This window comes from Egretta garzetta, unplaced genomic scaffold (genome assembly GCF_000687185.1).
Source record: "Egretta garzetta isolate BGI_Z169 unplaced genomic scaffold, ASM68718v1 scaffold1399, whole genome shotgun sequence".
Classification (NCBI taxonomy): domain Eukaryota; kingdom Metazoa; phylum Chordata; class Aves; order Pelecaniformes; family Ardeidae; genus Egretta; species Egretta garzetta.
This window is the reverse complement of record NW_009260709.1, coordinates 4,657-18,360: the sequence shown is the minus strand read 5'-3', so window position 1 is coordinate 18,360 and position 13,704 is coordinate 4,657. Positions and strand designations below refer to the sequence as shown.

General features: G+C 39.5%; 1 protein-coding gene across 2 annotated transcripts; it reads left to right on the top strand.

Annotated features, from left to right (window-relative positions):
* Nucleotides 1–612: 612 nt before the first annotated feature.
* STYX (serine/threonine/tyrosine interacting protein) lies at nt 613–13,345 on the top strand. 2 transcript variants are annotated; one of them, XM_035901372.1, is made up of 11 exons: nt 614–1,513; nt 5,410–5,442; nt 6,284–6,337; nt 7,476–7,573; nt 8,271–8,331; nt 9,698–9,734; nt 10,271–10,310; nt 10,393–10,443; nt 11,042–11,114; nt 12,039–12,132; nt 12,852–13,344. In XM_035901372.1, the coding sequence occupies exons 1-11, from the start codon at nt 1,490–1,492 to the stop codon at nt 12,923–12,925; spliced, it is 639 nt and encodes a 212-aa protein (XP_035757265.1). In that variant the 5' UTR covers nt 614–1,489; the 3' UTR covers nt 12,926–13,344. The 2 variants fall into 2 exon arrangements, with proteins under 2 accessions (XP_035757266.1, XP_035757265.1); XM_035901373.1 differs by lacking the exon at nt 6,284–6,337 and having other exon boundaries at nt 613–1,513; nt 12,852–13,345.
* Nucleotides 13,346–13,704: the final 359 nt, after the last annotated feature.

The following is a 13,704-nucleotide window of genomic DNA, read 5'->3' as shown; positions in this document are numbered from 1 at the left end:
GTGGCCGAGGGGGGATAGCCGTCACAGCAAAGCCCATCTGATGGCTGGCTTTGCTAAGAAGTGGTTCTACCCGTCCTGCCAACTGTCTGGTGCTGTCACTGTTTCTGTCCCGATGCTTGTGTGACCTGTGGTGACCTGGAGCAGGGAGCCTACTTGGTGGACAACCAGCTTTGCTAAAAAAGCTGTTAGTTTTGGGCCGTTATAGTTTCCTGAGCGTGGCGATCATCGGGTTAAACAACTGTGCAAGGGTGGGAATGTAACCTCATCCTTTAACCAGCTGCTGCTTTGGGTTAGCAGTACTGTCAAAGCCTTCCTTAGCCTACCTAGTGTAGCTCTGTTCTTGTTAGTGGCATGCCCGCATCTTGCATGAACAAAAACACAGGGTTTAATTTTTTTATATTTTCTGTACTTGCACTAGGGCTTCTACCTGAAAAAAAAATATATATTAAGCCCTGAAGTGGTCAGGCAGTTGGACTAAATGATTGTTGCAAGTCCTTTCCCTGTGAAATAAATCTATTCTATATATATATTAAAAAATACATATATTTAAAAAAATTGCTTCTAACTGGAATAACTGTCCAAGAACATGAAGCATGGCTGAAACTGAAGACAGAGCCTTTTACTTCATTCTTGTTTGTAGCTCATTTTGAGGCCCTTAAAGTAGCATGCTTCACAGTGATGGACATCACAGGTTTCAGTAATACTCACATATTTTTCTTGAATGTGTTTTCAGTACTTCATTTAACTTGTCTGTTTTCTTATTAAAAGATGGCAAATCAGTATGCTCTCTTACTACTTTAGTATTTCACGGTTTCTTTTGACAACTGTTTGTTCCTTTTTACAAAGGCCATTGGTGTAATGAACTTTTATTTTTGTACGTGTTATTAATGGTAATGTCCACCCTCCCCCCTTTTGTTGGACTGTATCAGTTGGGAGTTTTTTCAAAAATATTGTCTAAAATAGTTTCAAAACAAAGATGTGATCTCACTTCATTGTGTAAATTAGACTTAAAGCTGCCTCAGAATTAAGCATAAAGCTTTTGTGTCACGGTAATCGTTAAGGGATCGGGACCCATCCACAGTCCAAGCTGTAGCCTGCTGGGGGGAGTGATAGTAGTGTTGGCAGTTAATGTAATCGTGCCCTCTGACTGTTCTGATATAACGCTGTGTTTAGCTGTCATTTTAATCTCCTGTACAGAGCGGTGCAAAGTTATAGCCAAGAGATCAATTGGCCAGAGCAGATGAAGGATTGAAGCAGGTCAGCAGAATGTGGCTGCCGTTGCCCTAACAGTTGTCTTCAGCTTTGATTTCACAACTTGTGGAAGAATGTTGTACGAGGTTTGGAGGAGAGACTTTTGAGTTTTATAGCTTATATGAATATTCCACCAGACAGGGAAACAAATTTAGGCAAGAGGAGTCTGACAGCCCTAGGTTTTTGAGGTACACGAGGAACGGTCAGTCATGCAGAGGTCTTGCTGTGATGAATTACAATGGGAAGAAGAATTGGTACAGAGGTAAGTGATGATATTAATCAACAATAAAAGAGCTGTCTGAGTCTTGGAAAAGGGTCAGAAACCTGCAGTGGTCAGGAAGGTTTTACTGGGAGTTGCGTGCAGCTTTTCAAAAGGACTCGAGTAATGGTCTTGAAAGCAGGGAGAGTCATTGCAGATGGTGGCTGATGCCCAGTGATGCTGCATGGGTAAGTGGCAGCAGCTGAAATCTAGAAAAGATACTCCTCAGTGTTGGATTCTCCTTCTGCAAACTACTGATTTGATTTATTTTACTGGTGGTTTTTTCAGCACCTTTGAGAGGTTCTTCCTTCATCTAGGGCAGTCTGTGGTTTGCAGGCTTTGCTAATTATAAGGCAGCAGGAGTTTAACCATAATAATGAAAGTGCAGTACTGTGGATTGCCTTTCAACCAAAGCTGAGCTTCAGCAAAGACTGACTAGGATATACCTTTTATATGTGAAAATTAGATGGTTCTTCAGACTTAAACTGTCGGTTAGGGACCAGTTAAGCGATGTCATGTGAATCCATTTCACTAGATTCCTTCTGGTGAGGCATACGCGGATTGCATAAGGTACCTTGTGGTGCTGTGTTTAAAAGCCACAGTTTTTGCTTTTATGCAGATCTGGAGTGTAGACAAGTCTCAAAGTCAGGGCTGTTAAACTAATTAACATAAAATTCATAATAGGAATTTTATGTTAAGTCCTAGACACAGTCACTCTTTCAGGAAAAAGTCCACATGTATGTGCATTTGCATATGTCAGTGTAAGGTGTCAGGTTTTTTGCCATTAAACTGTTCTTCTAAAGAAGAACAGGTATAGCTATGGCAAAATATTGACAGAATAACCATAACTATTGGCAGAGTAACTCTTGATGTAGTTTGGATATTGGTCGTCGAGAAGATCTTTGTAGTGTAGACAAGTCTCACCTATTCTTTCATATCTTCAATTTATTTCAGCAAGAGATTGGCTGTAGATGGGGAAGGGAGGGCTTTGAAAGGTGCTTTATTCCTTATTTCCCTTGCTAGTTGCTGTTTTCTGGGACAGTAGTTGAAGTGCTTTAGATAGTCCCCGGCATTTCATTTGTGATGGAGCAGGTACATGCTGTGAACACCCTCAGCAAAACAACTGAGAGATCTTTTTAACTTGTCCATCAGTGAATCACAGTCTAGTTTGGGAAGATCTGTCAGACGTGAGCGGCTCCTCTTTAAAACGTTGGAGTTGGGGGGGTTATTTTTTTGCGTTCTTTCTCTTTACTTTTGTGTCTTGTGAGTATTGAAGATCGTGTCTTCCAGTGAGTTGTTGCTGATTCTGTAGAACCTACCAAATACTTAGCAGCAAGGAGTGCTGTTACTCTCTCCAGCTCTGGCACCATCAGTTGTTTTCTTAGTGACATTCTTGTATTTCTTCTGAAAAAAGAGAAACTTTCTGTTGTAATTTGTCTGCTGGGTGCTTCAGACAGTGTGGAAAACACGGTTGATGAATGAGTTCCTTAAAATGAGACCTCTGCTTGAGTTCAGTCTACATTAATATGTTTTTTACATAATTTTGCATAACATCTGAATAATCTTGCATTGTTACTTTTAAAAGCCTTGAATGGCTGTCGGGAAATCACCAGACTTGCTGTTTCAGTAGTTTGTGTACTTGTCTCTGATGAAATGTTTTATTATACATCATCTTTCAGACATTTATTTTGTAGACTAAATCCCATTGGAAACTGTATCTTTTTGGCTTCTTGAGGAACATTGAAGACTAATGTCTGGAGCCAATACTGACATTTTTTTTCTTGTTCAGAACATCTGGGGCATGTGTTGTCTTTTGGGTGTTGGTTTCCTTTGGACTGTATATTGCTAAATTCTTGCTTGCTTACTTTGCCCAGCTTACAGCTGTTGGGACTAACACAATTTCCTGCTTCTAATGCATTCAAAAGGAATATTTGTGATGTATTGTTAAGTCCCCTTGACCAAAGTAGTGATGAATTTCTGTGTGTGTTATGCTCCAGATTAGAACTTTTAAATTCTACAAATGGGGTAATAAACCCACTTAAGCGCTTGTATACTCTTGGAGCGTAGCTTGAGCTTTTCAGAGTTAATTACTCTTGGTCTTATACTTGGACAGAACTGGGGGTTTCTTACTTTTTGATGAGTGAATTATGGTTTTGGATATGCAGTGAGACAACAGGATTATGTTAAAACACTTAGGTCAACCTTCAAAGGATACAGTTCTGGAAATACCATCTTTTGTCACAGGTTTTCTGCTTTCTACTACCAGAAGCTTTTGTTATTACAACTAGAACACGCAGAAATGATTTAGCTGCCTCTCTGTGTCTTTAGCAATGGCCATTTCAGTGTATTTTATTTCTCTGTTTGTACTACCATTTTAGGTAGTACTCAAAGAATTCTTTTGAGTGGCTTAATGTTTGTTTGCTTTCTCAGAAATGCTGTCCCAGATTCAATTCAGGTGGTTTCCAGAATAACTGCACTGATACCAAAATCCTTTCTCATTCTACTACCAAGAGCTAGCAAAACCTCGCTGTGAAACTGTGTGTGTGTCTGGGGGAAGCACTGGATTTTTCTTGTGTGTCTTGGTAAAATGAAGGTTAATGTGCAGTTGATGCTACCAGTACAACTGCAGGTGCAAAGGTGGACAATACGGTGCTTTAATGGCCTGGATCTTTCTCGGTGTAATCCTGACCTCGCTTCAGAGGTGGAATATTTAAAACTTAACTTTCCCATAGTTTTGAGGAGATTGGAATAGAACAAGAACAACATATGGCAAAGTTTTTTCTTAGCTGCCGGTGTGTGTGTGGAGCAAACAACAAAGTTATGTAAATAAATGTATGCAGTCTATTTGACTTGATATGTTTGACTATTCCCTTTTTTTTTTCCTCCAGCTGGTAGCTGTGATCTCAGCTACAACTCCTTCATGTGTGAGGGTCAAAGAATGAGTAAGAGCCTGTTAATAGAGGACAGTGGGAGTTGTAAAGAAGGAAAGACAGGAATAGAGTCTGCCTGAGCATTCTTCTGTTCAGCCTTGGCAGTTCTGTAAAATGGAGTGAAGGATGAAAATGTTGATCCTGGCATTTGCCCTGGGCAGTTCTGATAGATTGAGTTGGATGATAATAAATAGTCAGCTGGGAAGGGGTGGCTCCCGAGTGGTGAACCTGCACAAACTTAAGGGTCTGAGGTTCTGTGGAAGGGTGTGATGTGCTAGCTGTAAATTAACCAACGAGGAGTACCACGTCCTTGTGGCTGAGCACAAGCATATGTGTTTACTGTGCAAGGATCCTTCCTGGTGTAACTGTCTAGGATGGAGAAAAGTGGAAGTTCACTTGAATAGCTTGCAGTGTTCATGGAGAATATAAGTCTCTGGAATTGTTAAAGCTAAATCCTGAATATTCAGAATAAGTAAAGTTAGTTTGAATGTATTAGGTGAGGCAGTGTAGATTTTAAGGGAGTTACCTGCTATACTTGTTATCTTCTAACTATTTTTTCAGTGGCTATAGGAATGTACCAGTCAAAGGAACTCTTTTTCTACTGTGGCTAGTACAGAATATTCTAAAGCTTTTTTTCCCTTTTTCTTCCTCCCCCCAAGGGAAGCTTCTAAGCAGAAAGCTGAGGTGCGGATGTACAACACGCTGGCTGTTCTGCACAGGCTTCATCAGTGATGACGTAGAGTGCTTAAGGTTTCTTCACATTAGCTTTCAAAGCAGTGTTCCTTGCACTAGAGCATTACTGGTATCCACGTGGAGAGTTAGCAGTAAGCATAAGCAATGTACCTGTTGTGTGGCAGGTAGCTTGTCCCACCTGTAGAAAATAGATTTTGATACTGTTACATAAGATCTCTATCTGAATTTGTTTTTCCCTTTATGTGCCTATATAATTATTTTTTGTTTTATTTTAAGGATTGGACCTATCCCATGAGGAGAGAGATGCAGGTATGACACCTTTCCATTTACTATTTGAGTCAAAACCCGTGGTGCGTGCAGTAAGAAACAGAAAGCGCCCTACAAAGGAGCTGGTATCAAAGTCCTTGGGGGTGAAGTGTCAGGCAACACCGTGGGTGAGATGTGCGAGAATTGCCAGCTTAGAGTGCAGGTGTGCTTGGATCGCAAGTTGTGCGAGTACTGAACCAAAAAGGTAATCTTGTCCTTTGCTTCACAATCCCCAAAATACTATGGCTTTGTTTTTATCAATGTTTTTAGGAGGTGGCTGCTAAAAATGCATTGGAGCTTTGTTTTTTGACTTAAATTTGGTTAGAAGTGTTCTCAAGACAATTAAAACTTTCCTACCATGATGCCAGCCAAATCTTTGCACAAGATCTACAGACCTACGTGTCTTTAACCATTTATCTCCCCACCAATAAAAATTGGTGTTTTCCTACTACTAGGGCAAGGCTAGAGGACTTACCACTTAAGGACCATGTTTTTTCCATGAGAGCAATTTGGAATTAATTACAAGACACAATTATATACAAAGTTAGAGTTCCCTTCATTTGATCTGGGGCTGGGTAAGATGTAGTAATCAAACTGGAACTTAATCCAAATAAAGGACTTGATTCCTGTTCCAGAACAAGATCTCCTGCACAAAGATCATGTTTCTTTTATTTTGCCAAACCGATTTTTTTTTCCCTTGTCCTGTTATAAACAACACTTGATAGCACATCTCTCACTAATATATAAATTACTTGTTTCCATGGCCATAGTCTGAGTTGAGTGCAATGTATTATTTCAAATAATTTTGAGTTGATATTAAATGTCTGTTTTTCTGCCCCCCTAGGAAATTTTACCTGGGTTATTTTTAGGCCCATATTCTTCAGCTATGAAAAGCAAGGTATGATTTTCAGAATAGTGTCTCATAAGGAAACTTTGCTGTGGCGATTTGTTACTGGGGTGGTATGTTCAAGTGTTATCTATAAAGGTGTAAATTTGGTTGCAATCCTGAACTGGAACACGAAAGATGCTGGAGCAGAAGTAATACATGGTGCGTTTATGGGATGGTCCCTTTAGCCTGCAGGATTATCTGATTGGGGCCGGTGTGGATGCCTCCCCTTTCCAAAGTGAACCTGAACTACTGCCTCGGCCACGTGCTTGGGCAGTTGATGCTTACAAGGCTGCGTTTTCCTTAATAATCTTGTGAGCTAAAGGGTTGCTTCAGGAGAAAAATGAAAAAGAGCCCTGATTGATTATTTTACGTGGCTTGAAGGTCTGCATGTGTTGGTACACACACACACGTGCATGCTCTCTCAATTCAGCTGAGTCTGCTTTACCTACGCCTTACAAACCGGAGAAAAATGCAAGTTTGAAGTGACTTGCACACTACTTGCAGTGAGCGTTCATGTGTGAGCTTTTTTATATTGAAAATTGAGTCTTGTAGTTAAGCTTGAATATCATTTTTTCTTAGAAAAAGGTAAAACATTTGAGACTTGCACATGACTGATCAGGCAATCTATTTCCTTTGCTAAAGTGCTGCAATGCAAATCAGAACTGGGAACTCACATATACGCCGTAAAATAAGGTAAATTGCATCTCCAAATGAAGTCAAGCACTGCTAAGGGAAAGCTTGTATCTGCAAGCTTACCTCATGGTTTAAATTATCTTACTTTTAATGGTCTGATTCCAGCAAAAATTCAGTGCTAGCTGAAAATTCCTGCATCATGTAGAGACTTGCAATTTCAGGCAAAGTGAAAGGTGGGCAGAGACAAACAAGTTCATTGAATGCCACCTTTATTGCCTATTCTTTTTATCATTGTTAGGAATGCTTTTTACTTGCAGCTTCTAATGGTTGTGTGTTGTCTTTTTGAAACACAATCTTTCACACTATGAATATTAGAAAACTAACTCCGATTTTCCTCGAGGACATGATATAGCCCTATTGTATTTTTAAGTATAGCTTTTCTTTTTATTACTCTGCAATAGATGGATTCAGTCATTTTTTTTAAAAAACCTGTTTTTCTCTTTTTTTTCCACAGCTACCTATACTTCAGAAACATGGCATAACCCATGTGATATGCATACGGCAAAACATTGAAGCAAATTTTATTAAACCAAACTTCCAACAGTTATTTAGGTGAGAAATGATCATAACATGCAGAACTGCAAGCAATGAAATATCTTGCTTTTAAACACCTTATTTCCTATTAACGAAATCTTTATATGTTAGTGTTCTTCCCAAATATTTTCATATTGTCAAAAGTATTTGAAAAATGTGCTAAGGTGTGGGAAGACTCTTAAATCCAAACCATGAAGTTTATTCATCCATTCAACTTTAATAGACAGCACCGCAAATGAGAAGTATCCACTAGTTTACAGTGATTGTCTTCAGTTTTAAAGTTGTTAGTTCTCAGTGCAGTTTGCCCTACTAATAAAACATTTGAGGTAACTCAATCACAGTGTGCATATCTCTGAAAAAGTTGCACAGAGCCCCAGGAAAGAACACTGGCCTGTATTTACAAACTGGTAGAGAGCATGTGAGCATGTAGTACGCTGCTTTCAGAGTTGAGTCACTTACGAATTTCTTCCACTCTGGGAGGTGATTTTTTTTTTTCAGGGGATGTTGTTCCTCACTTACTTCCTTGGTAAGGACAGCTCCAGAGGTTGCTTATTTGTAGATGTTCTGGATCTCAGACCAGAAAGTAAAGCCAGGAGTGTAGTGCTGCCTTCCTTCTGCAGGTTTGAGTGTTGTAACAGGGTTTAATCAGCTGTACATGTACAGGTGCCTGCAACTTGGTGTTATTGTGTACTCATAGCAACTGTTTTCGTTGTAGGTATTTAGTCTTGGATATTGCAGATAATCCAGTTGAGAATATAATACGATTTTTCCCTATGGTAAGTATCTGTGTGTTCAACTGAATGGATGGGGAATGGAGTTGCCCAGTAGGAGTTTTCTGAACTAACAGATAGCAAATTTCAAATCTGGGATACCCAGCCTGAGGCACCTGGAAGGGCTGAGAACTCTTAAGTGACCTTATTATTGCCACTTTAGTAATTGTGATTAACTCCTTTTTACAAGTATAGAAACAGAGGCAGAGTTGCAAGAGATGAATCTTACTGTGGTCTCAGGAAAACAAAAAAAAAAAAGACTGGTCTCAACCCAAAAAGAAAACAGGTCATGGGAGAATGCTAGTTATTTTGGAAACCCTTGGCCTGTAGGAAACTTATTTTTTTGAGCTCAAGAGTATTTACATCACTTGTGTCAAATACAAAAACAAATTCAGGAGAAAATAGTTACTAGTTGGTGTAATGAAGTTTTACAGCCTCTTGAAACGTGCTTACTGTAGAGGAATTAAGAAGTAACTGTACCCATTACATACTGACATTTGGAACTAAAATAAACACTTAGTTTTGAGCTATGGTTTTGTATCCTTATTTTCGGTTAGTTTGCAACAGAGCAAAAGCGTTTTGTTCCTTCCTTCACCCCCCCCAAAAAACCCCACCAAAAAGCTCTTCTGGCTTCCCCGTATGAGGCAGAGGTGGTCATGTTTTTGCAGAGCAAGGAGGCAAATCAGTTGATGGCTTGGCTTGCAGCTTTTCCGAAGTGTAATGCCATTTGATCAAACAGCATCCTCTGCAGATCTTGCAGTTACTGACATCTTAGTAGCTCTGTGTTGGTATGTTTTTAGGAGTCTAGTCTGAATTTTCCCTACCGTAAATTATTTAGCTTTTGCTTTTCATCTAATCAGCTGTTTCAACCTGGCAGTATTCCCCAGACCTCACTACATCACGGCTCACCTTATAGATTGATTAGACCTACTTCTATAACTGAAAATACCATTGGAGAACTTCTAGGAAGACACAGGCATCAGTAGTGTGGTCCAAGCCGTGTTGGTGCGGGTGGGTTTTTGCTTGGTTGGGTTTTTTTTCCCCCGCGTTGTTAAGCAAAGATGTTTGGAAGTTACGTTTAATTATAGTGGCATAACACGTGACATAATGATGGCAAAAGGCACGTGCTGGATTTTTATGCATTTTTGTTTCTGGCTTTGCACTAGTTTGTCACTGACAATTTTATGGGGAGTTAAAAGTACTAAAGAAGTACAAATGTCCAGCTGAAGTGATGTCTAAGTCTGTATAAACAGCGGGCATTATTGTCACAGTATATAAAGAGTGATACAAAAATTCTACCAAATTCAAATGCAAGTAGCAGTAACATCTAGAATAATCTGAAACTGAGTCCTGTAATTTTTTTTCTCTTTAGACTAAAGAATTTATTGATGGAAGTTTACAAAGTGGAGGTAAAATCATGTTAACTTTTTTCCTTCATTTATTAATACATTGTTAAAGCTTTACAACTAACTTAGTGGTATGTATTAGAGGCTCTTAAGTATGAGGTTTTCTTAAATTTGAGATATTTTTGATGCTTGACTTGAACTACATTATACATGTTTAGAGCAAAGTGTTCTTCTTTTGCCTCAACTAGAAAACAAACCTCTTCATATATCTGGTTGGTTTTTTTCCCCCACTTTCAACACAACTGTATTCAGTCTATGAGGTTTTTTCTTCCCCTCTCTAATGTGGGGCCTTAAATCTGCATTGTAGTCCTGGAATGCAGATTCTGTTACTAAAAATCCAGGGGCAGGAATCCATGCTTCCGTATCCCAGGACAGTGATGGGCAGAGTGTGGTTAGTAATCTACAGTGAAGTAAGACACACCTATTATTAAGGATGTACCTTGCTACTGTGTAGTTCTCCATAACAAGGGAAAACTAAGTTTCAAGGAATTTCTTTCAGTCTGTACAAGTATGGTTCATTGGGTTTTTTCCCTTCCCAGGGAAAGTTCTTGTCCATGGAAATGCAGGGATTTCTAGAAGGTAGGAAACTCTCTATCCTCCTTATTAATTTTTTTTAAACACTAGAAATATATATTTTACTAATTTTTTTGTTTCTTTTCAGTGCCGCCTTAGTTATTGCATACATAATGGAAACATTTGGGGTGAAGTACAGGTAAGAACAGCACCTGATCATGCAGTTAACCATTTGTCTGAAAAGGCTGCAGTGAGAGAGTACTTTAGTACAGATACGAAGTCTGATACGTCTGTAGGCGTTAGTTTTTTTAATTTAAGTGGTGTAAGCGAATAATAATTTTGGAGGGAATGTAAACAGTTGTATGTTGACGCATAAGCCAGTTATTACTGAGATTGAGTGAAGACTTTACACAGGGCAAGCTATTCCATTTCATTTCACTGCAGGTTCATTTACATCCTTTCTTTAAGAAGTAGGTACCTGCTGCTCGTGGAAGCAGGATACCAGCCTACACAGCTTGATGCCTCGCTGTAAAACTATAGGAGAGGCCCCAAGGGGCTGTTCTAAGCAGTGTGCTGAAGGCAGGCCAGCAAGCTGAAGACTGGAGGTGGGGGTTTACAACTACTGCTTCCTATTTTGCCCAAACAATTACAGTTATACAGACCAGTTCTGAGGACCGTTTAGAGGCTGTATGTTTCCTAAAAACTGATAATTGGAAGAATTATGCTGAAACCACAGACGCTTCTGTCACATAGCCTGTTTTCCACTGAAGTATTTTCTTTCTCCTTCTACTTTTAAGGGACGCATTTACTTACGTTCAAGAAAGAAGATTCTGTATTAATCCTAATGCTGGATTTGTCCATCAACTTCAGGTGACTTTCTTTTCTTTTTTTTTTATTGCTGGTCATAACTCAAAAGCCATTTGATGAAGCGTCTCCCTGCGAAACAGCTGTTTCTACTTAGGCTTAACGTTTACTGTAAAAGTATGCTTCAAGTAAATGTCAGAAGGTATAGTAGAGCACAGGAGGAAGATGAGTAGGTACCCTAGTTCATTAGACTTAAGCTTTAGACAAAGCAAATCCAGGAATGGAGGAGAAATAAAAATCCTGGTTTGTGCAGTGATTAAGAATCTCTGAAACAGCTTAGTTGTTGGCTAAGGAAACTGCAAAGTGAGTACAGTGGCAGGCATCAGTGATGCTTCTTGACACTTGCGTTCATAGGTGATGAAACTTGCATGTCTGAAACAGCAAACAGTGGTGCCATGAAGTTGCTTTATCATCTTCCAGGAGTCTCTTGGGTGAATGGTGGGCAAACTTCAGGACAGTATGTTGAAACAGATTTGCAGCGTCTCTGCTATTACTTAGGTGTCTTAGGAGGAGTTGTGTAGCACCAAAAGCATGACAGCTCACTAGAACGCAACTTCAAGGCCATGTGTGGCTTGTCCTTGTAACAAATCTCTGAAGTGACTGTGTTCTAAGTTTGGTTTGTTCCTGCCATCTGAATTGCCTTCTGGACACAGCAAGTTCTCTGAATGTTCTCACAGAATTTTTTTCATGAAAGTTTACTCTCTTCCTTAAATCCATTTTTTGTCATCCTTTAAGTTTTTTTTTCCCTCTGCCTTCCTGACAGTTTTTGTTGTTCACATCAAAGCAACAAAGAACTCTCCTCCTTTAAATCTCTGCCCTGCTGTAAGATACTGTCCAGTCCGTCCTGGTGAACTCTCTCAATTAGTCCTTCTTGTCCTTACAAAGCATTATGCCATATTAATAGCAATATGTATTATTAAACTTTTTCAGGAATATGAAGCCATCTATCTAGCAAAATTAACCATCCAGATGATGTCACCACTGCAGTTGGAGAGATCCCTCTCGGTTCCACCTGGTACTACAGGTCAGAAGCCTCTCTGGTTGTATGTGATGCTGCATGTCTTACCTGGTGTTGGTGAAGTGACTTTTGCACTCCCTAAGTAAACCCCCATCGGCAGTGAATATCAGACTTTTGGGAAGGGGATGGCTGCAGTTGGTGTGCAAGCTATGTTCAAACTTCAGTACGCAGTACTTCAATGTTCTGTTCTCCTATGGTTGACCTTTCCTGTGGCGGTGTCTGCACTTCCATACCATACTGGAGAAGGGCCCTGCTTCTCCCCATCCTTCAAAAACCCCTGAGTTCCCTACAGGAATCAAGAGTGACAGGTTGAAAGCAGCCAAGGTTCAGGACATAATTGCTGCCCTTAAAATTGAAGTAGTTGCTCTGGGGGAAAAAAAAAAAGTGTTGCTCTGCCTTTGGACGGATCACAGGGCATTAGGGCACGTAAAAATGTTACCTTCATTGTATAGAGGTGTGCCAGTAGCAGCCCCTGCTAAGGGTTGGTGAAAATGAAGCTGGGGAGAGATGTAAAGGGAGTGCAAAAAAATGATGAATTCTAGGAAACTTCTCTGTCACATGGAGAAGTGTGAGGGAAGAAGAGTGCTGTCAGCAACTGGCTGTCCAAAAGCTGAATGTGTTCCAAGGGCAGAGACAGTACCAACTGCGCTGTAGTCCTGCACACAGCTGTGTGCTGGTAGAGCTGATCTTTTCAGACCCATCCTCCTTCCTCTTGCCTTTTGCAGGAAGTTTAAAGCGAATGCATGAGGAGGATGAAGACCTTGGAACCATGCAAGTGGCAGCAGCACAGAATGGATGATATGTGAGGACAAGCACTGTTTGTATTGTGAATTCCTGCCAAGAAAGGTGAAGAAAACTAGGGGAAAAGAATTAATAGTGCAAAATGATGAACACACACATAGCTTCTTTTCAATTACATGTTGCTTTCAGATGTAAATCTGCCTCTGCAACACACTAAGCATCATTTTTAAGATGTTGGACTTCTTGAATGAATAGATGGCACTGATTGTTTTACTCCTTTTTTACACTTTACAGTTTTATTCTAAACCAAGATTTTTGGACTTGCAAAGAGGTATTATTGCAATAATGCACTTTTCATACTTGAAATTTCTTTATTTGTATGATATAAAGTTATTACTTTAAACAAAATGCAAGCTGGGGGGGGATTTGTTTATAAAGTTATTTGTGTAATTTATAACAAGAGACTTTAGTAAAGAAAAAGTTTGCTAAAACTCACCTTGTTCTCGGTATATATTATGGTCACGCTTGTGCAGTTCATAAAGCACATTTGTACTATCCCTACTAGTGTCAATACTAGAGCAACAGCAGTGATCTAATCAATATTTAACTCTACCTTGTTATAAAACCTCATTATATACTGAATCATTTTGATGCTGACACTCTGAGACCAATTTAAGGCACAATATTGTTCTAAAAATCTCACCTGTTTTATGCAAGTTAAACAGAGTACTGATTAATTACCTAATACAGTAGTCAGGTGCTGAATGAATAGAGGGCAGCTACTGATCTTACACGCCAAGTTAAACAGAGTACTGATTAATTACCTAATTAATACAG